General features: G+C 37.1%; 1 protein-coding gene across 1 annotated transcript in view; it reads left to right on the top strand.

Moving 5' to 3' along the window:
* The window catches only part of GLIS3 (GLIS family zinc finger 3), a 155,733-nt gene that overhangs the window by 97,684 nt on the left and 36,423 nt on the right, over positions 1-21,626 (top strand). The window contains exons 4-5 of the mRNA XM_064735573.1: positions 12,235-12,396; positions 13,820-13,930. Of these exons, the coding sequence (XP_064591643.1) occupies positions 12,235-12,396; positions 13,820-13,930 (273 nt within the window). The remainder of the gene's footprint in view (positions 1-12,234; positions 12,397-13,819; positions 13,931-21,626) is intronic.

Below are 21,626 nucleotides of genomic sequence, written 5' to 3'. Positions count from 1 at the left end.
CTGGTAACCAGACACATCTGTTGATTTAGATATAGCCCTGCCTCCTTCCAAACCAAGGTCTAAGCCAAATATTTGTGCTCCCAGATTCTGCATCACATTGTTATCTCAGTCATCAGCCTTAACTCCCTGGGGACAGTCTGAGTGAAGTGGCTGCATTTGTCCTGAGCACAGCCATGGTCCAGCCAGGCTTGTGGCCCTACCCTGGCCAGGTCTTGCCTTCAGCACAGCCCCAAATACCTTCACAGTGTGATTTCTGCTGACTCCAAGTGTTTTCCTCTATTTGCTGTGAGGCATGTGTGCAGGAGGTTCTGGTGCATGTAAATTGACTTGTAGGTGGCGCAGGATGTACTCAACTTGTTGGACACAAGGGATGAGCTTTGCTGGTATTAAATGGAATGTCACAAGCTAGTCTAGCCATTACATGAAATTCATGGTACTTCATTTCTATGGGGTTTTTTTTTTGGGGGGGGGGGGGGGGTGTTTGTTTGTTTGTTTTGTTTGGTTTTTCTTTTTTTGTGTTGAGAGGGAGGAGGAGCAGCAGCCTTGTTTTCTTTCCTGCTGTATGTACATACTGATTCTTTGCACTTGGGTACACTGCACCTAAAGGATGAAAATAACATCTAAGGGTATATATTTTCTTTTTTGGGCTGTTTTTACTGTCATGGGATCTCAGCAAAAATCTTTCTCAATTTGACAAGGCACAAACAGGCAAGAGGATTTAGCATCCTGGAAGGAAGATGGTGCCTATTTCTGCTATTGGCATTCCTTTAACTTATGTCTTTCCCATCAAATTATCTATTAAATCCTTTAATTTTAAATTCAAAACATAATATTTAGATTTTAGTAAATGCCAGTAAATGCTGCAAAGAAAGAGTAAACAGTAAGCAACATTTATACCTTGTCCAACCTTTAGTCTCTTCCATTGGTTTTCTTATCCCTTACTCACTCCCATCAGTCAGTTCTGTTGGTTATTTCGAAAATTATTTTGCTTATGAAGCCACACCACACTGAAGAACTGCACTGCCAGTACATGAAGTCTTGTCACCATCTTCTCACAGTCATGGCTTGTTTGCTTCGCGTCCACATGGCCTTCTGTATTGCCCTTTTGAATCTGGAGAGTTTGCTCACCAGGTGGGTTTCTGTAAGCTCTCCTAGCTCTCTTTCTAATGCACAGGCTTATAAAATGTGGGAGTATTGTCTGAATTGTCATGAATTTTGAGATTTAGTTGCAGATAGTCAAAAGCATATCTTCCACTGAACAAATTCAATGAAGCAAAAAAGCTTCTTTCTGCCTTTGTTCTTATTACACTTCCCAGCAGGGCAGAAGATTAAAGAATGCATACTCCAGATTCGAAAAGAATTTCTAATTTATGTTCTTTCTCAATAAAATACATGGCTTAATCCTTTCTTTAACGCTTTATTTCTTTCTTTCTTGCCTTTTTTTAACTAATTGAACAAACAGGCCCTAATTGAAAAAAAACTGAGAGTGTTAAGCAGTCAAGAGTAGAAAACAGTTACTGATCTGAAAAGCGCATTTTGAATGTTGCTGGAAATTTTTATGTGATTTACTTGTGGGGCAAGAAATAAACCTCCTTGACTGTTTCCTATTGTGATGGACCCCTGCTGATTAAAATGCAAGCACTTTTGCCTCGTTTTCCACAATTGTTTTTTCTGTGAGTTGTTTGTGTTTTGCCCTGAAAAGACAGCTGTGTAAGTAGCTCTGCTCAGAACAGGAGAAAGTGAGGATTTTAAATGTTGAATTGTATTATTGATTTCCCCTTTAGCAGGGGACAAAGAGGGAAGAAGAGGTAAGGCTACATTGCTAAACAGCTCAAATACATTTCACTCTCATCTTTTGGTTGTTTGGTTTAAATTACCTATTACATATAAGTGCAGAGGCAAGTTCTTGATATGATTTTTAGACTAATTCAGCAGAATCCTGCTGTTAATGCCCTTAAAGGTGCTGCAGAGCAATTCAGCCAGCTACATTATGAGTTAAGGCTTTATAATTATCTTGGCTTATGACCTAAGGATTAAGAAACTACTTGTAATTCTACATTCCTTGCATATTCGGAATTCTCACTGACTTCAGTGAAAGTGGGGTATATTTAAGTAATGCAGAATTAGGACTTGGTTATTATGACAGAACTGTTTGAGTACGGGCTGGCAGTAATGCAGCCGTGCTAAAGTTGTTTAAGAATTCACCTTTGCCCCATTTTAATTTGCTTAAGCTTCTGCTGAATAGTAGATCTTGTGGAGTTTTCTGGTCCAGATTTTTTCAGTAGCCATAGATACTAATCTGGATACTTTTCAGTAAAACACCAATTAATCTGATCTAAAAGTAATGGAATTGTTTTAAAAAGTACTGGAATTCAGAAAATAAACATTAAAATGTGATTTTTCTTTACTTTCTAATTATTTAGCTTTGGGGTTCGAGGAGTGGCTTTTAGGTATTACAGAGCATATTTTGATTAAGTATGCTTCCAAGTGTTCCAGTGAGTGCATGACAACTGTAACCCCAAATTAGCCATTTCAAGTACCAGAAAATGTTGAATATTTACTGATGTATATAGCCTTGAATGTATCTTCAGTATGATTTACTTGCATACAAATAGTTAAAAGTATCACAAGGTAATATATTCTTGTTTGCTTCGTATGTGCAATTATCAGGATTAAAACTTCTCTTAAAATCAGTGAGATGGCATTATCATGGTAGAGAGTAAGTATTAAGAAATAGAGGTAGAAGAAATAAGTATGCTTCATGTCTCTTTTCCTTAAGGATGGAAATTTGAAATTAGGAATATAGTTAGACGATAGCCAAGTAGTTCTTATAGCTATGTATACAAGTATACTAGATGGCCATAGCTATAAAGATTCACATGTTATATTTTAAGGGAAGAAAAACCGCTGAAAAGCAGTAAATAAGTAAAATTTTGAAATACTACCTATAAAGTTTTGGTCACCATGGCACATTTGTTATAAATCATAATTACTGGCAGAGCTTCTGCCACAGTAACAGAAACAGTCCTTTCTCCATTATGAACTGAGTGGACCATGAATACACCATGAACTGAATAGTTTGGACTTATTAATTCCATAAGAAACATTCTAGAAACACTATCTCTTTGCTGGAAAAGAGTTAAATAAATTTTGACATATGAAATCTGCAAAAAATTCTGTCCCCTGATGATGTTGTTATTGCATAATGGAGAATGTCAGACTTTTTGGTGCTTGAAATCAAACAGTGTGCTTCCCATGGATCCTTATGAAAGAGCATAGTTTGAGAGAGGTGCTTCTCAAACCATTTCACACTAGCACAGTTTAATCCTGTTATTTTCACTATTAAGTATTCTACTTATATGTGTAAAAATTTTGTTTATGTTCGAGGTTACATATGATTGAGCCAATTTGGCAGATGAAAATAGTGCAGCATATATGTAAATATTGTAGTAAAAAGTAAGAGGATTGCCTTTTTAGTATATGGTTTTCTGCATTTTTTTAGTGAAACTTGAACTTCTGAATTCAAGTCCAGGTTTGGCCATGCAAATTTCCTTCTACTAATGATGCTTCTTCCTGTATACATTGTGCTTTTTGTCTCAGGCACGTCAAGCTGAACACTGCTTAATGTAAACAAGTAACACATTAAATTATGCCTCACGCTTTTGCTTTAACAAAACCACTTTAACCAGGCCCTTTATATTATATCTGTGTGAGTTTGCCAAAAGTGGAGCCAGTCAAGTTGCTTTTCTCCCAGCATAACAAAAGTACATCATTTCTTTGCACTTGAAGTTTGCATTTGCAGAGATGTTCCACTGTATCCTGGCGTATTTTCTACTGTATCTTTGGCATGTTTGCATTTGAGTGCAAATGCTGCACTTGGGAACTATCAAATGGATCTCTTACTGCCCATTTTGCTCTTGACAGTGATCTAATAGTTTTTTTAATTAAAAAAAAAAAACCAAAAAACAACCCAAACTAAGAAAGTTAAGGTTTGACTATTTAAATAATAAAGTTTACCAAGAGACCCTGTGCCAGATAGCAGCTTGCCTTGTGTACATTTTCTGGGACTAAAAAGAACCTCGTACCCTGATTTGTAGAACACCATGTTGAAAGTTTTACAGTATCAACTGTGAGCTATGCACCATAAGTGAGAATTTACTGAGAACTGTCTTGAAAAAAGTGGTAATTGGGTGTTAATATTTTCAAATAACTGTAAGAAAAAATACTTTGTTAGTGTCTGTAGAACAGCATGCGTGTTTGTTTCAGTTTTTCAGTCCCAATATGAATGTTTATAAACAGGATAGGACAAGACAGAATGGAATGGAATACTCTTATTTCTATGATAGAAATAGATATTTGTATGATGTTATTATTTATAGAAAACAAAATTAATCATATATGATAATCTTGACATGGAGTATGGTGAGGAAGAATCCTCAAAACTGTTTATTTCCCATTTCAACTTCCTGGTTTCAGAGCTTCCTTGTTACTTATTCCTTTTTTCCCTAGTGTGATAGAGATCCGATTTTAGTCTTTTGTGAAATTCACAAAGAGCAAATTCTAAACCAACAGAATCTTCTCAGTGAGAATGTGATTTGCACTACCTCATCTCCATATTTGAAAGCCTATAGTCTCAATTTATAGTGTATCTCTGACATGAAATCCTGTAGAGAACAGAACTACAGAAGTGAGAGGTAGCTACATACCTGAAAGGAAATAGCTGTTTTTTTAGTTGACAAAAGGTTGTTTAGTTCTTGCATGTCTATAAAAAGGAAAAATTATTCAAATGCATAGGACTTCTCTGGGGCTTAATGATAATAGTAGCTACCTTAGCAGTGAACAACTTTCAGTAGAGAAAGCTGCATGATTACAGATGATAGCTTCAGTTACTTGAGACTCAAAGACAGCCTTTTAGAAAAGCCAAAGAGGAAGAGAAGGAAAGGAGTAAAACCGGGGTGGGGGGGAAGAAAAAAGCAAGCACATTCTTCTAAAAGGAAGCAAAGAAAGAATTCCCAAAATGTTCATTTTTCCTCTAATAGTTTCCGTACCATATGGTTTTTGAATCAGTAGCAGCTGATGTATTCAGTAATAGTTCCTTTTGAAGAGACTTGTCATAATATTTACCCTCTCTACAGCAACAGAAATAGCTTCTGAGGCTGAAATGGCCGTGCTTACTAAGACTGATGAAAACAAGAGACATTACCATGGTGAACGAATCTCTTGACACCATTCTTTCAGGGATAAATAACATTCATTGCACTGTGTTTAATTTCAACAGAGATATTTGTGTCCTTAGGCACAATGTTACCTAGAAAATAAGGTTACATTGTGCCACAGATCTCTAGATCATGAAAAGTATGAAGACTTCTGGAGATCTGATATGAAAAGGAAAAAAAGGACATGCTACATTTATCAAAAATGCAAGAATAAACAAGCCATCTGTAAAGAAATAGTGTGGTAGGCAGGGACAGTTTCTTACTCACATACCTCTTCTTCTTGCACTGCAATTTGATGCCATCCTTTGTCCACTGTCCTAACAGACCTGACATCAGAATGCCGATCTCCCTGGAAAGGAGATTAAAAGTTAATTTTATTGAGACACGCAAGTAATCTGTCTATATAAGAAATAGTCAAGTGTGTGCAGTGTGACCAAAAAAGTGAGAACTGTTCAAAGGGAATGAAGAACCTAGCCTCTCATGTGCATCTGTCTGAAAAAGTAGCATGATTCAGTTTCCCAAGTGAACCAATCTGTAGATTTTTGATCTGTACTGATATGTCCTCTTTTCCATTGATTTCATTGCCTGTATAGCAGCATGTGTCTCTTCTTAAAAATACCTAAAAAGATGGATGCATTGGAAAACAGAAGTCAGATTAGGATATAGTCTATTAGCCTTATTCAATCCCTCCACACACACAAAAAAGCATTATGTGCTGCTTAGTCAGAAGCTCTTAAAATGTGAGCCTTATACTTGTGTGCACTGACTAGTCCCATAAGTCTTACATCTAAATCTAATCATATGAACTTCATTCTACATCTATTGAGTGTAATAAGCCTTTTAACTTAAGATAGGAAGTACAACGAAGCTAAATAACAAATTACTTTAGATTTTGTCATGGTCTGTAATTATCTTTTGTTCGCATTTATATTTATGCATGCTGGATCATAAAATTTTAAGGAATCTACCAGAAAAACATGAAGTGAGGATATTGTGGTGAAGGGAACCTTATATTTTTTTGAAAGGAATGAAAAAGTGAGGAATTACCTATGGACCAAATTGCCATGGAAAGACTGGGTAAAGAAATATCTCCTATAATCTGTGTAACACATATAAACATAATCTGTCATTATTTACTGGAACAATAAATTCCAAGATATCAAATAATTACATAAGTCTAACGATAAAAGCAAAAATAAACGACAGGCTTTGCATAGTTTTGAGGAAAATACATGACTTTATATAAGCTAGTGCATTCACCAAAGCATTCAGAGACTGCATTAATGTTCTAACACACCAGTGTATTCTGGTCAGATAGGCACTAAGGTGAAGTGCTGCTCTGAATGCTACATTTTCCCCCATTTAAACACTTCAAGGGTTAAAAGCACAATACTCACTTTGCTTTAGACGAACCTGGGCCTTTAAATCTCAGCTGTGGCTGCAGCCTCCTTGTCAGTGAGTGCCTGATGTTAGCAGTTTGAATGATGTCTGACACTAATTACATGCCATTCACAAGATTGCTAGGCCAGAGAGTCTAGGGGTATAAAAAGCTATTTAAAAGCTTTTCACATGAGGTCTTACTCTCATTTTTTTGGAAACACTTCTTTTGCAGAGCAGCTCCCTGATAATACCATTGAGGAAGGAAAATGGTTACAAGACTATTAATTAATGCTTGAAATGCATTGTTTTTGTTTGAAAGCCATATAAGGAACAGCTTTTACATCTGTTTTTGTGATAAATACAAAGCTGTGGAGAGATACCTTGTCCTTGTCATACCACCTGCCTTGGTGCTGACACAGAAGAACCTATATGGTCAGCATTTCAAAGCATTCAAAATTAAGTGGCAGATGGACATTGTTAAATAATTAATATGCCTTTTAGCTGCTAATGAATCTTAGATAATGCTGCATGGCTATTGAATAATTCAAAGATTTGTTTTGGGACCTTATGTATACACAACTCTAGATTTATTTTTTCCTAGACAGTTTTTAAGAATACCATTCCTTCCATTTGCACATACCCATTCATGTATGACAGCATTTCCTGAAATCTAGGAATGGCTTATATTTTTATTAAGATATCTCCCTTCAAAATTTAAGATTTAAAACTTCTGCTTGTCATGCTTATGGTCAGTTTATGAATATTACAAAAGTAAGCAAGTCAAACAACTTGTCAAGCCAATCTCAGACAGTGATTTGCTTGCAAACCAGGTAAGGATCAATACATTATATGAGTCAGTACAGTGTTCTGGGGTGGGTGTCCCTCTCTTCTTCCAAGTAACAAATGTTAGGATGAAAGAAAATAACTTCCAAGCTGTGCCAGGGAAGGATTCGATTGGATATTAGCAAATAATTCTTCACTGAAAAAGTTGTCAAGCGTTGGAAGAGACTGCTCAGGTCAGTGGCAGAGTCACCATCCCTGGAGATAATAAGACTTGTAGATGTGGTGCTTGGTGACGTGGTTTAGTCATGGACTTGGCAATGCTGGTGTAATGGCTGGACTCGATCTGAAGGGTCTTTCCAACCTAAAAAAATCCACACATCTATGATTTTAAGTTTTTTGTATCAAATTTCTTTGGAAGGGCATGTACTAGATGAAGAGTACTTCACTTGTTCTCAGAATAGTGGTCCTAAGTGGTTGAACAAAGTTTGTACTTTTAACAGGGACTAGTAGAGCTACAGATACCTTCTAAAATCAGTGAGGAATTTCTCCCCTCGGATGTGTATCTTAGTTTCTGGGTGAACATTTTTCTTCTCATTTTGCATCATGAAAGGTTCCCCATGACTGAACAGGTTACTAAGCCAAATGAGCTGGTATTTCCCAACTCTGGGCATGCATTTGAACCACTTGGTTAATATGTCCTTTTAGGGTTAGGTTGATTTCCCCCAAGCCAGGTTGGCAGAGATTTGAAGAGTTCTTCACTGCTCCATCAAGCTTGTGCCATATCAAACTTTCTGAGGTCATTTGGATGTATCTCATGTGTTTCCCTATACCAGAGTCTTTTGAAGGGGCTCTCAGTCTCTTTTGTTTCTTGGCTGAGACACGTATTCAGTTTTGCTGAAGAAAAAATAAATTCTGTCCTTGAAGCATCTAGGTTTGTTACTGAGATTTTGTGTGGACAATAGCTAGCTCCTGTACACAGAAAGCCAGCTGCTGCAATTTAATGGTTATAGGCAGATTAATGCTTAGCAAAGTCAAATTTCAAAAAGGAAAACCATCCCTCTCCCAGTAAGCTTAGAGACAGACCAGATGAGGAAAATGTAATTAAATGTATTCATTGTAATATCCCATAAATATTTTCTCACACATGACAATGGAGAAGGGAAATGCTGATTTTTCACACTTCAAAAAATAAAAGATGATCCTTTGCCACAAGCAGTGATGCTTAGAAATATTTGTCAATCACTGTATAACTGTTTCAGATGAAGAAAGATATTAAAAGCCAAAACTTGAGGAAAATAACATTATATTGTATACTGGATTAAATATTTCTGTAAAATGAAGTACTGTTCAGGTGTCAGTATTTCTAAAAGTATTTCATTTCCTTTCATTTTTTAGAGGTTTGGAATCAATTTTGAAGGAGGTCTGAGAATGCATTGTGTATAGGGAGAAAGCAAATACTTTTCATATGTGTAAGAGAAGGTTAAATTACTTGATAACAGAAAATACCTCGAATAAAAAAAAAGTTACTTTTTACATTGCTTATAATGTTAATACAGCAGAAGAATGACAAAAGAAAATACGCTGCCTGGGTGCTGAAGCAAAACCTATTCAAATAGGAAAACGTGAATATATTTAATACCTGATATTATTAGATACTGGATTAAGAAGAAGCTATGTTGGCTGTGTTTCACTTTTATACGAAGGCTGCGTACTTTTCACAAATGGATCAGTTCTTCAATCCTTGCTATACTAGTGATCAACTGAGATAATCAGAACAGTTCCTTTTGCAGAGAAAACAAACTAATTTCTTTGTCACTTGGGCACTATCTGCTACTGAAGTACTCACACAGGCATTACCATGCTGTTCTATAGTTCAAGACTCTAAATGTACTACGTGAATTCCAGTAAGGGCTCAGAAATGCATGGTGCATCCAGCAGGGCTTTTTGTGTTGCACAGATTATTTTATATAACCTATGAAATTATATTGTCATTTTACAGGAGGGTTGCTTGATGTGCTGAACATCGTCTCTGTGTGAACAGGGATGAACAGTGCACTCTTGAGAACGTGAATGTTTTAAAGTCATAAAACTGTGGGTTTTTTCTGTTGATATGCTTTACCTTTCCCTTTAAATATATTGTTTCTTGCTTTTCATAATTGTCCTTATAAAAGGAGAAAGTAAACATGAACATATTTTAAAAAGGACTTTAGGAAGTACAGAGAGGAATTTTCCATATGAGCAACTTAATGGTTTCAATTTGCATGCAGCAGTAAAAAATAGAAGCTCAGTGACTGATTTCTGTATTGCAGGTTAGGAAAACATTGCACAATTAATTTCACGTAAGATTTGCAAAAATATCTGGTTTAATCAGGATATGTTTGGGACTGTTAAACAGATTCAGAATGCTAAGGTATGCCATATACTTAAGTGACTACAGCAGTTAATAACTTCGAAAACTATGAGTTCCATTTCAAAAACATTTATCAACTACATTACTTTTTTTCCCCCATAAGTGGTCCTGTCTTGTCTGCTATGCTTTCTCTGAAATATTTTTATCAGGATAGAGAGTATGTTCTGTGTTGTTGAGAAGAATATCTTTTCATTCCTTTTATCTTAAGTATCCAAGGCTTTAAGAAATTTGATTTATAGTAGAAACATCCATTAACTGTTGAGTAAGGATGGTTGTCTTAAATAATACAGGCTTGTAGATTGTTTTGCTAGAATGACCTTTCCAGCAATACACATCTATATATTGCCTGGTGAATATACCAGACAGTAATTTAAGGCTGTGGGGGGAAGAGAGAGCTGTCCTTTCTTCCAATATATACTGAGCAATGCAAAAGTCTTCAGAAATAATAATTCTTACATTTGTATGTTAAGATTCCCCAGTTCTGGTTACTTAAAAATTTCTGCCCATCTAAAATTAATGGTAAATTTACAGCCTTATAACCAACATGTAAATGTTTAAATTCATTTACATACTTGAAAATTCAAAGTTTAATAACCTGCAAAATAAACAAAACAGAATCATGCTTCTACAACTTGTTCATTGATCTAAGTTTTACCTCATAAAGTCATTGACTTCTTGAGATACTAAAATTATTCTCATGTACAGCATAGTTACAGTCATTAGAATATATGGTTGTTCTTTCATTATGTTAATTCAAAATAATAACTTGTCTGTATAAGATAGGCTAATCAGTAGATTTCTTTCTCATTTTAACAGATGTGCTCTTGAATTATTTTGGTTCTTGAAGGTCATTTTTTGAAGGCTCAGAACTGAAAGAGTGCAATTTTATTAGATGTTAGGAAGAGATTTACTGTGAGACACTGGCACGGGTTGCCCAGAGAAGTTGTCTGAGCCCTGGAAGCATTCAAGCCAAGGCTGGATGGAGCATTGAGCAGCCGGTTCTAACAGGGGTGCCTATCCTGGCAGGGAAGTTGGAACTAAATGATCTTTAGGATCCTTTCCAACCCAAACCATTCTATAATTGCATCGCTTTTGTGATTAATTTCTTATATCCATTTTTTAGCTCCCATGTTTTTATGCCATCTCCACTCTTTACTTTTTCCTAGGAAAAAAGTGATATTTTTATCAAGGCAATTTTAAGATATATTGGTGTGGGGTTTTTTTTTTTTTTATCCTGTAATATTTTCTAAAAACATATCCTTAAATGTAAAAATATTTTTCCTGTTGCAACAATGTTCTGTATGCATGCTAAAGCTCTGTAAACATAAAGGTGACATTATTTAAAAGCATAAATTAATGTTCAGTGATCAAAACTGGATAATCTGAAAAGCACTGGTTTGTTTTGGATAAAGGGATGGAATATAAATAAAAAGTTTCATGGTTTGAGACATTTTCTGAATTGCATGTGTAGGAAGGATAAATTGCAATTATGGTGTAGCTGGTGTATCCTCTGTATCAAGCTTTAATTTCTTAAGCCTAATTTTAATAGTGCTGGTTTATAGGTAATGTGTTCTACTTTATTCTTTGAACTTGTAATGCTTTTTTGCAGTAATCCAAAAGATGTGCTTAAAATTAAGTGATCCAAATTTTTTTTCCTCTTTTTTTGAAGATGTTAGAGATTTGTGAGAAAGGTATGCTAATTATCACCAGAATTATGTCAGTTTTCCTACTTGTGCTTTTGTAAACACACATGCACTCCATAATTTATTATAAAATTCAGTTGTGTCATTCTGACACTAGTGAAAAGTGGCCTGTTTCTTTTTAAGTGAAGAAAATTAATAGGTAGTGAAATGATAGAAATTTTTGTTTTAGCTTTAGAAACATCTCTGCTACAGGATTATTATTTTTGCAAGCATGCAAGAACCTTGAACTAGCAGTTTGTTATGCATCAGAAGCTTTAAATGTTGCATAGTGAGATATGCAACAACTGAAACTAATGAGATTAATTGATCTTGACTGATAGAATTTCAGAAAGCCTATACTTCTGATATTCATTAATGTTTAGGTCTAATTGAAATCAAGTGTCTATAAAAATGCTGGTGTCAAATAGAACAGGTCTTTAGGTTTCCCTTGGGTTACAGTATACCTGAGAACATGATAGATGAAAAGCTTGTTTTCTATTCATATAGATTTCTCCACAGATACATTACTTGATTAGGTATAGAAGTACTATGCCCCATGGTTATTGGTTCCCCACAGGAATTACATCCTATGGCATACTCTCCTAATTCAGCCACATCCAAGGAGAATAGCAACACCCACACTGGGAAGCCGAGCCCTGCAGAGCTACCCAGCCGTAGCTAGGTCTCTTCTTTCTGTTCAGTGTTTGCTGTTGCAGTTTACTGTGTGTGCTTTCCTTTCAAATGATTTCTTTCTCTTTTCTAGTTTGAGGGTTGCAAGAAAGCCTTTTCCAGGCTAGAAAATCTCAAGATTCACTTAAGGAGCCATACGGGTGAGAAGCCGTACCTTTGCCAGCATCCTGGCTGCCAGAAGGCGTTCAGCAACTCCAGCGACCGTGCCAAGCACCAGAGGACACACTTGGACACTGTAAGGACACAGAAGCCCCATTGCAGCCCTCTGAGCAGTAGAGCATCTGCTCCTTTCCTCCAGCCTGGGGGCAGCAGGTGGCCCATAACCTTAGAGGCAGGAGGGTGGACAGTCTGGTGGGGCTGTTGGAGGTGCCTCAGAGGTGACCCAGCCATCTAAGCATGCAAGAAGATGCTATCAACCAGGCTGGTTGATAAAAAGACCACGGGTTCCATGGTCTTTGCTGCAGGTAGAAGCAGTAGCTTTCTCCCACTTAGCTGATCTTTAGGGAAACTGAAGCCATCTGCAATATAAGGTGCTTTTCTGTGGTGAAAAGTTAAGGGTGGGGCATGTACCAGAAAGTCAAGAGAGATAGAATTATTTCGTAAATTTAAAAGTTTTTGTGCCAACAGATTGTCCCTTGTAAATTTGAGTGACGGCAGAGATTTGTTTTAAAACCTCTGTTTCAGAAAAGAAATTTTGTGTTTTCTCAGAGACAGTTTCCAAAGGTCTGAAGTCCAGAAATATGATTAAAACAATACTATTTGAATTAAATGGTTGTTTAAAAAAGTAAATTATCCATTTTGAATAGTCAAAATTGTGGCTGGCAAGTTAATAATTTGTACAAGGTGTTTTCAGAAATTCTTTATAGAACAGAAGTGAATTCATTGCAGAACAGCTACTTCCAGGAAACAGTTGGGCCTAATGTTCATTTAATACTTAGTATTGTGAATCTACAAGTCTTCAGGCAAGACAGACAGCTTAGAACAGGCAATATGAGATATTTATATGAGTTAGATTTATTGGGCATTCTTTTAAGAAAACTATAAAGATATTACAGGGAATTTTATAGGTATTTTTCTAAAATGAAGTATTATTAGAAAATGCGAGCTGAAGGAGTTGGCCAGTACTTCACATTAAAATGGGGTTTTTTTTGTGTAATACTTTTGAAACTTCAGTATTCAGTGCTTGCTTGGGGTTTTGCTTGCCTTCTTTGTAATATAGAAAAACTAACACTTTTTCTTGTTCTCTTTTTCTGAAGCGGATCCTTCTATAATCCTAAACAGTCTTTCCGGGCCTTTACTGCGGTTTCTTTACCTGATTCACTAAAGACTGTAATTTCTGATTAAGTCAAAGATTGCTCTGAGGGTGGAAAAATTGTAAGTATATCTAGCAATATTCATTGTACTACTAAGAAAAGAAAGATAATCATGAAAGGTGCTGTAATGAAAACTTTCCTTTTGTTTGTCTTCCTTTAAAGCTTTACTTCATCTTTTCCTTTTCTAACAGATTGTGAGGCTTTCTGCATGTTATAATGTGCAATGTTTTTGTTCTGTAGTACTGTGGTTTGTAGCATCCCAAGGCTCAAAAAGTATTCTCTTGAGTTAAAATAATCTGTCATATAGCAGTAACTTTATCATTTTTTCCTTTTTTTTTTATTTAGAAACCTTATGCATGTGAGATTCCAGGATGTACTAAGCGATACACAGATCCAAGTTCCCTCAGAAAACATGTGAAAGCCCATTCTTCCAAAGATCAACAAGTCAGGAAAAAGGTGATTTTTCTGCTGTCTTGACCAGTGTAAAGTTTATGTGAAGAAATCAGTTATAATATTAGATGTTTCAATGCATCTTCAAGTACTTGGGTTGATCTCAGGCTTTAAATGATAAAAAAGAGCAAACAGATTGATGTGGTTTGTATGTAGATAATTTCATCTCTGACTTAATGGTTTAATGCTTTATGTTTTCTGCTATAGTTGTTAATCACTTAACTAACACAACAAGGCAAGTAAAAACAATTTTTGCAAACAATAATTCTTGGTTTCAAGTCCTGCCACTTGGTAAATACACAGTATTACAAAATACTGGCCAGTCTCAGATGGAAGGATGGATTTTGAGGGCAGTATGTGGGACTAAGCTCTAAATTGTATTTCATTATTCCAGATATTTCCAATACTACCAAGATATTTCACAATGCTGATTCCCTGTGGATGTCAAGTCCATGAGTCATCAACTGTTTATGTGTTTAAGTGCATTTCTAAAGAGCTGAGTTGCTACCTAAGGAATTATTTTTGAGCATTTTCATCATACCTCCTATTAATCTCTGGCATAATGTTTACAAGGTACAACGTAGGTAGTTACTGGATCTTTGTAAAGTTATAATTACTAACTAACATTATGCTTTGGCATTTGAAATATTTCCTGACAGTAATAATTATGAAAAATAAGAACAACCAACCTTTTAATGAAGAATTATTTATTTGTGGATTTAATTAAAAGTGGAAATTGGCTTATGCCAAAAAAGTAATTATGAAAATGTGAATTCATCAAAAGCAACCATAAAAATAACCATAAAAATTCCATGGTGATAAGGGCGCAGTGGACTAATACTTCAAGCCATAGGGATCTTTTCTGTTGAAAAGAATGAAACCCTTTGCTGTCACACCCCGTTAGTCATGGATTCCTTTAATATATCGTGCCTGACTGGTTTTAATCCTCTCTTTAACCTCCCCCTGCGTACCAAGTGACAGGATTGTGTCATCTTAAGTTGCTGACTCTCCAAGACTGTACCTGTAAATGTATCTTTGATGTTGCCTAGATTTAAATAGCAGCATGAAGTATATTTGTAAGAGTGGGATCTTATGTGCTGTGCAGATGTTTAGACTGAGTCTTCACCCCGGATTCTGTAGATGTTTCTTCAAAGATTTGACTCTTTCCTTGGCTCTCTAAGATGGGATTATGCAATGGGATATAGGTAAATTTCCATCCCTGAATTATTTTAAGCAACTTCTGTTGATGTGTGTCTATGACTTACCATGCAAGGCAAAATTCTTTTTCTGGAAATCTGTAATGCAGCCACAGTTCCCCTTCACTTCCCAACCGTTAGCTATCCACTAAATATATTTAACTGGGAATCTCACCAGGTAATGGCATGAAATCCAATATACCACGAAGATCCCAGCACAAATGGATTTATTAAAAGTAATTTATTGGGTAGTACAATAAAATTTCATTTACTCTTCAAAGGAAAGCAGAGCCATGCGAGAGTAAAGATTACAGTAAAGAGTAAAGAGTAAAGAGTAAAGAGTAAAGAGCCATGCGAGAGTCATGCCCGCTTTAATCTCCTTTGTGTATTTTAAAAAATTATTTTAAAATTTAAAAATTATTTTAAAATTTAAAAATTTTAAAAAATTATTCATAAAAATTAGGGCAAACATCTACACAAATACCATGCAAATATCTGGGAATAGATGCTGAAAATGTTTAGTAAAACATTTTAGGTATAATCTCTATGCATCATAATATTCTGTCATTTTAAAATATTTTGGTGGGGTAAAAAGCAGTGTTTGCTATCATATTTTTGAAAGGAAAAATTGCTGACTCTGCCAGGATTTCATCTTTTCATTGGGAAGATAGATGAGATTTCATCTAAGGCAGGAAGTCACTGAAAGAAAGCTAGACAGTTCCCAAAATGAGAGATTAAAGTGATGCTGAGAGGAATGTTAATGTACAACATGCCCCTCAACTACAATTACTTTTGAAATGTGTTCTCTTTTTAATCTTGTTCTCATTTCAGCTTTGAAAGGACAACAATTTACAAGACTTTTTTGTAAGCTGTCTAGACAAGTAAGCCTATTTTCAGTGGCTATACCTTTTTGATTTCAGTAAAGCACAAATGTCTTTCACCTTTGAACTGAAAATGAAGAATCCATAGCTCTTTTAGTTTGTAAGTCTTTTTATTGAAGGTAATGAAAATGAAGTTATGGAACATTGTGATACCACAGCAGCTGGATAGAAGCTTCCTAACGTGGTTTTGAGTATTAGAGAGCAGGCATCCTTTACTGCAGTTGCTGGACACTTGGAGGATCCTGTCTCCAACTGAATGCCTGAGTGTCGGGTAAACAGGGTGTTTATCATACAGAAATGATCACATATTCATTAGCTTTCCCCCCTTACTGGATGTATGTGTTTTACTTTATTTTACATAGTCTCATCTCTTATCAGAAGTCCTCATAGGTTCCTTGAGGTCTGTCTTCAATTCCCATGTCCTCTTGGACATGAGACATGGGTTGTTCCTCAGCCCCCATTTTTGACTTAGTGCAATATAAATTTTTGCATAACTTCAGCTTTGTTAGCCTTGCAGAGCTGAGCTGGCATCCTGCTTGTGTTTTGCTTGGTTTCTATTTGTGAAGTTGCATCCTTTATCTATTTCTCCAAGGCTGTGTTTTCTGTTCCTCTGTCCTTGATAAGAGTAAAATGTTATTCTGTTCTACGCAAATCATTAGAATAATTTTACTCATTATCTTGTCCATATTGTATCATTAACAAAATCCAGATCCCATGCTGCTGAATCACAAAAGCACAGGTTGGAGGGGGTCACAGTGGTCATCTGGTCCAACCTCCCTGCTCTGCCATCCCAGAGCACATTGCACAGGATTGTGTGAGACAGTTCTTGAATATCCCCAACGAGGGAGACTCCTTGGCTTCTCTGGGCAATCTGTCCCCGGGCTCAGTCACACTCACAGTGAAGAGGTTCTTCCTGGTGTTCCTGGTGTGGTGTTTCCTGTGCATCAGTTTCTGCCTGTTGCCTCTTGTCCTGTTGTGTGGCACTGGTGAGAAAAGGCTCGGACACCCTCCCCTCGGAGGCACACAGGTGTTGAAGAGATCCCCTCTCAGTCATCTCAAGGTGAACAGGCCCATCTCCCTCAGCCTTCTTTGTAAGAGACACCCAGGGGTTTGCAGCCTGTATAGAAGGTCAGTACCACTGTTAGGGTCTTCATGAAGATCGATTTGTTGTGTAAGATAGCGCTCAGCCTTGTACAAGTATGGGATCGTTGTCTTTTCCATTCAAGTATTCCAGGAAAAGTGATTTGCTACTTCTGTAGCAGTCATGCTGAAGAAATCTGTGTTTGTAAATCTAGTGAAAATATTTAATTCACTTTCAAATACTGAAGTGCAATTCCCACTGGGAATGGAATGGAATGGAATGGGATGGGATGGAATGGAATGGAATGGAATGGAATGGAATGGAATGGAATGGAATGGAATGGAATGGAATGGAATGGAATGGACTCTCCACTGGCTTTGTAGATCTTGTCATGAATATTTGCAATGTCCATTGCCTTTCTTAAAGGTTTTCTCTTTTTTAAAAGTGCATTTTCAAACAAATAAGAGATAATTTTAAAAAGGACAAAAAGTTCTGAATTTTGAACTTTTTGAACTTTTTGAACTTTTTGAACTTTTTTTGAACTGTGCAGCTGTTAGGCAGAGATAAGATCAATTTAGTAACATTGACCTTCTCAAGTGAACAATGCAGTGGCTATGCTTTTGGATAGTTTTATCTATACCAGTGAATAACTGTTGTCATATATAACAGTACTTAAAGACTATCTTCCTGCCAAAAATAAACCCTGAAACTGACAGATTTAAAAGATTGTTTCTTTGAAATTAAAAGAAGGTGAAATAATTAAAGGTACAACTAGTTAGCTCCATCTTTGTGAAAAAAGGAAGAGATAATTTGAATAGTTGACATAAACAAGATCAGCTAAAGGGAATGCAAAAGTCTTAGTCTGAACTTTGAATTGAAGGATTATTTATACCAAATAATTTCCATATTCAACTGACCAGCTTGTGATTTCTTGGCAGTTCTAAGTGACCAGATCATGTCTTGGTGCTTTTATTTAAATTATTTATGAGTCAGATATATTACTTAGACAAGCTTTGAACCCTTTGAATGCTTACCTGACAACTGTCCCTAAAAGTTGTCTGTCCTGTAAACCTGCACCATCTTAGATCATTTAAATGGGTCTGGAGAAGCCCACACAAGGATTCAACTGACCAGACAGGTTAACACCTCAGCAGAAACTCAGTGATGCTCCTACGTCACTACTTAGTTTCAGCCTAACACAGGAATTATGTTTATTTTTCTGGGACAAAAACTTTTGTACTCTCTCGGCCAGAAATAAAATATCGTAGAGGCATAGCTTCAGGAAAGACAGTCCGAAGGATATTTCTGAAAATAATCCAGACATGATCAAGATTTTTACAAATTGTAGTTTACATGGTACATGTACCAAGTCACTAAGGAATGGAGGGAGTGGTGAGACTGAAGGAGAAAAGAGCTATGTGCAGGGCTTCTAGATTGATTTATTTCTTCCTGGTAATCTTTCTTTTTCTCACACATTGGTCAGTAAATGTAAAATGATGTCTGAACAGACACTCTTGAGAAGTTAGCAAAGCATTATCCCAATCACAAACCAAGATGGGTGCTACCATCATTTGTTCCTATGATATCTGACTGGAAGGAAGTTTTTTCAGGTGTTATTTTGCTGTGCAGGAATAAAGCACAGAAGGCAATCAGAATTTCTCTAATCCTGGTGCTATTTATGCATGATTTCTTCCCAGTTGCATTTATTGCACTTCCAAGATTGATGGGCTAGCAATGGTAGGAAGTTTTCGGAATACTATTCCTGATTACAGTAAGAAAAATGGTGATAGACTCTCTCCTCTCCTCTCCTCTCCTCTCCTCTCCTCTCCTCTCCTCTCCTCTCCTCTCCTCTCCTCTCCTCTCCTCTCCTCTCCTCTCCTCTCCTCTCCTCTCCTCTCCTCTCCTCTCCTCTCCTCTCCTCTCCTCTCCTCTCCTCTCCTCTCCTCTCCTCTCCTCTCCTCCCCTCTCCTCTCCTCTCCTCTCCTCTCCTCTCCTCTCCTCTCCTCTCCTCTCCTCTCCTCTCCTCTCCCCTCCTCTCCTCTCCTCTCCTCTCCTCTCCTCTCCTCTCCTCTCCTCTCCTCTCCTCTCCTCTCCTCTCCTCTCCTCTCCTCTCCTCTCCTCTCCTCTCCTTCCTCTCTTCTCTCCTCTCCCTGTCTTCGTAGGAGAGGTGCTCCTATCCTCTGATGAAATTTGTGGCTTCCTCTGGACTCAGTCTAATAGCTTTACCTGCTTCCTGTGCTGTGCCCCCAGAGCTGATGCAGCCCTGCAGGTGGGGTCTCAGCAGAGCAGAGGGGCAGAATCCCCTCCCTGCCCTGCTGCCCACCCTGCTCTGGATGCAGCCCAGGACACGTGTGGCTCTCTGGGCTGTGACCACACAATGGGAGACCATGTTGAGTTTTTTGTCAATCGTCACTACCAAGTCCTTTTCCACAGGGCTGCTCTCAAACACTTCTCAGCCCAACCTGTAGTATGGTATATAAACCTGTCCACCTTAAAATGAAAACAAGAAATCAGAAAAAAACCCAATTGTTTTAAGACATGATTTTCTCCTATTGAACAATATTTCTCTGGAACTAAGACATAGAGGTGTTTTCAAAAGGTTAACACGGGAATTTCTATTAGGTTTTGAGAGAATTTCTGGCTTTCTATTATGGGTTATGTCAGCAATTATATTATTCAAAATAATGCAGAAGTCTTTGCCTCTTACAGAGCTGCCTACTCATGATAGCCTATTTTTTAATTCTTTTACAATACAGTAGAAACAGGGTTTTTATTGTGAATACATGGGTTTTTATTGTGAATACATATTGATTTTACCACACAAGTGATGGAGCTACCAGTTTGCTTAAAGATTCTGGAAGAAACCAAAATTTTATATTAGCCTTTAGATTTTGTGAATTACACAAGAAGAAAACAGTGTCTGGGGATTTTTTTTTAGCTAGTATATTTTGTTTGTTAATTTAATGACAGCTTTCCAGCTTTTTCTTTCCTTTCTGTCTCAGTATTTGAACTAAGCTTTTTTGCAACTCAAGAAACGTGGTGCTCATTGTGTTTCTTACATGAATGAAATTATTTTTTGAGATAAACTCTGAATGTTTAATTGATGAGGAATGTGGGAGCCAGGGAGGGTTAGAGCATTACACCACTGGTGTTTCAGGTCATTCAGGCACTAAGCTAATTACCAGTGACAGTTTCCATTATGTGACTATATTAATCTGGAAGAGCTGCTCTGTTTGTGAACACCTTCCTCATGGGGAGCAAACATACTACCGTATGAGATAAGTGGCTTCTGCGTCTTAAACTGCAAACAGGAGAACGGGTTGAAAGAGAAGCAAACCTATTTTCTTGCTTTGAGAGCAGCTGAAAACAAGGATATTTTCCCTCATTTGTTCTCTATGACGTCCACTTAAAAGATGTCACCAATGCAAAAAGAAGTGTATTCAGGGCCACGGGGTCAGTGAGCAGTGCCCATGGCAACTAAGAAACTATTCTGCCGAAGAAAATGCAGTAAGGAGTAAGTGTTTTAATCCCCAACTTCAATCCCTTTACTTCCTGTCTTCAGAATGAAATATAAATCAGACACCATGGCATTCAGCAACTTTTCGTGAAAGGCATGTTTGCAAAAAGGGATTATGAATGGGCAGCAGTGTTTAAGGAATTTAATAATACAATTTGCTGGAAAACTTTTGAGCCTAGGAGTGACCAGTTCTTTTGAGCGTGGTCAGTGGGACAGAGGAAGAGAGGCCGTGAAAGCCGTGTGCCACTGGCTGTGCTGAGGTGGGATGCGCAAGGCATGCTTCTCAAGGAACACCCATTGTGGGGGACATGCTTTGCCAGCACTACATTTAGAACTTTGCTCACCAGGGAGAAGGAAAAGGTGAAATCCCCCAGTGGTTTTTCATGACAGCTGTGACTGTTTTATAACCAGGAGATCGTTGGTTCATTTTACTTATGGTTAACGTTTGTTATTCCACATACTGACTCCTTCCTGCACTTGGTTTCCGTCCTGACCTGTGAGCTCTGGCAGTGTGACATGTTGAAAAGTGCATAAGAAAGAAAAAATGAGTGCTGTCACCCTTATTACATTAACACCTGTGGCAGAAAAAAGGGAAACCAACCCAGATTGTCTCAAAATTCTGTAAACAATTTCATGCTCATAACATTTCATGTTCTTCAGGTCCATTTTTGATATCAAACAATACCCTTTTCTCTATTTCTTTTTCTTCTCTTCCCCGCGACAGTATATGCATGAACATGATCTTGATAGAGCAGGAATCTTTCTCTCTTCTGGTAGAGAGACTCCATGGTTGGGATTGGCAGTGCTGGGTGTACTCTTGGACTTGGTGATCATACTGGTATTTTTCAACCTGAATGATCCTATGATTCTCATTAGCCTATCAAACTTCAGTCTGGGCTTTGAATGCACTGTCCTGTTCATTATGCTCCTTAAGCAACACCAGGGTCTGAGCAAGCAAGATTTAAACTGTGCACAGATACCTAGGAGGTTGCAGTTCAGCACCCTGATTCCAGCATATATACCCTTC

The sequence above is a fragment of the Zonotrichia leucophrys genome, chromosome Z (genome assembly GCF_028769735.1).
Source record: "Zonotrichia leucophrys gambelii isolate GWCS_2022_RI chromosome Z, RI_Zleu_2.0, whole genome shotgun sequence".
Taxonomy (NCBI): domain Eukaryota; kingdom Metazoa; phylum Chordata; class Aves; order Passeriformes; family Passerellidae; genus Zonotrichia; species Zonotrichia leucophrys.
Note: the sequence above shows the minus strand (reverse complement) of the source record. Positions and strands in the feature narration are given on the sequence as shown.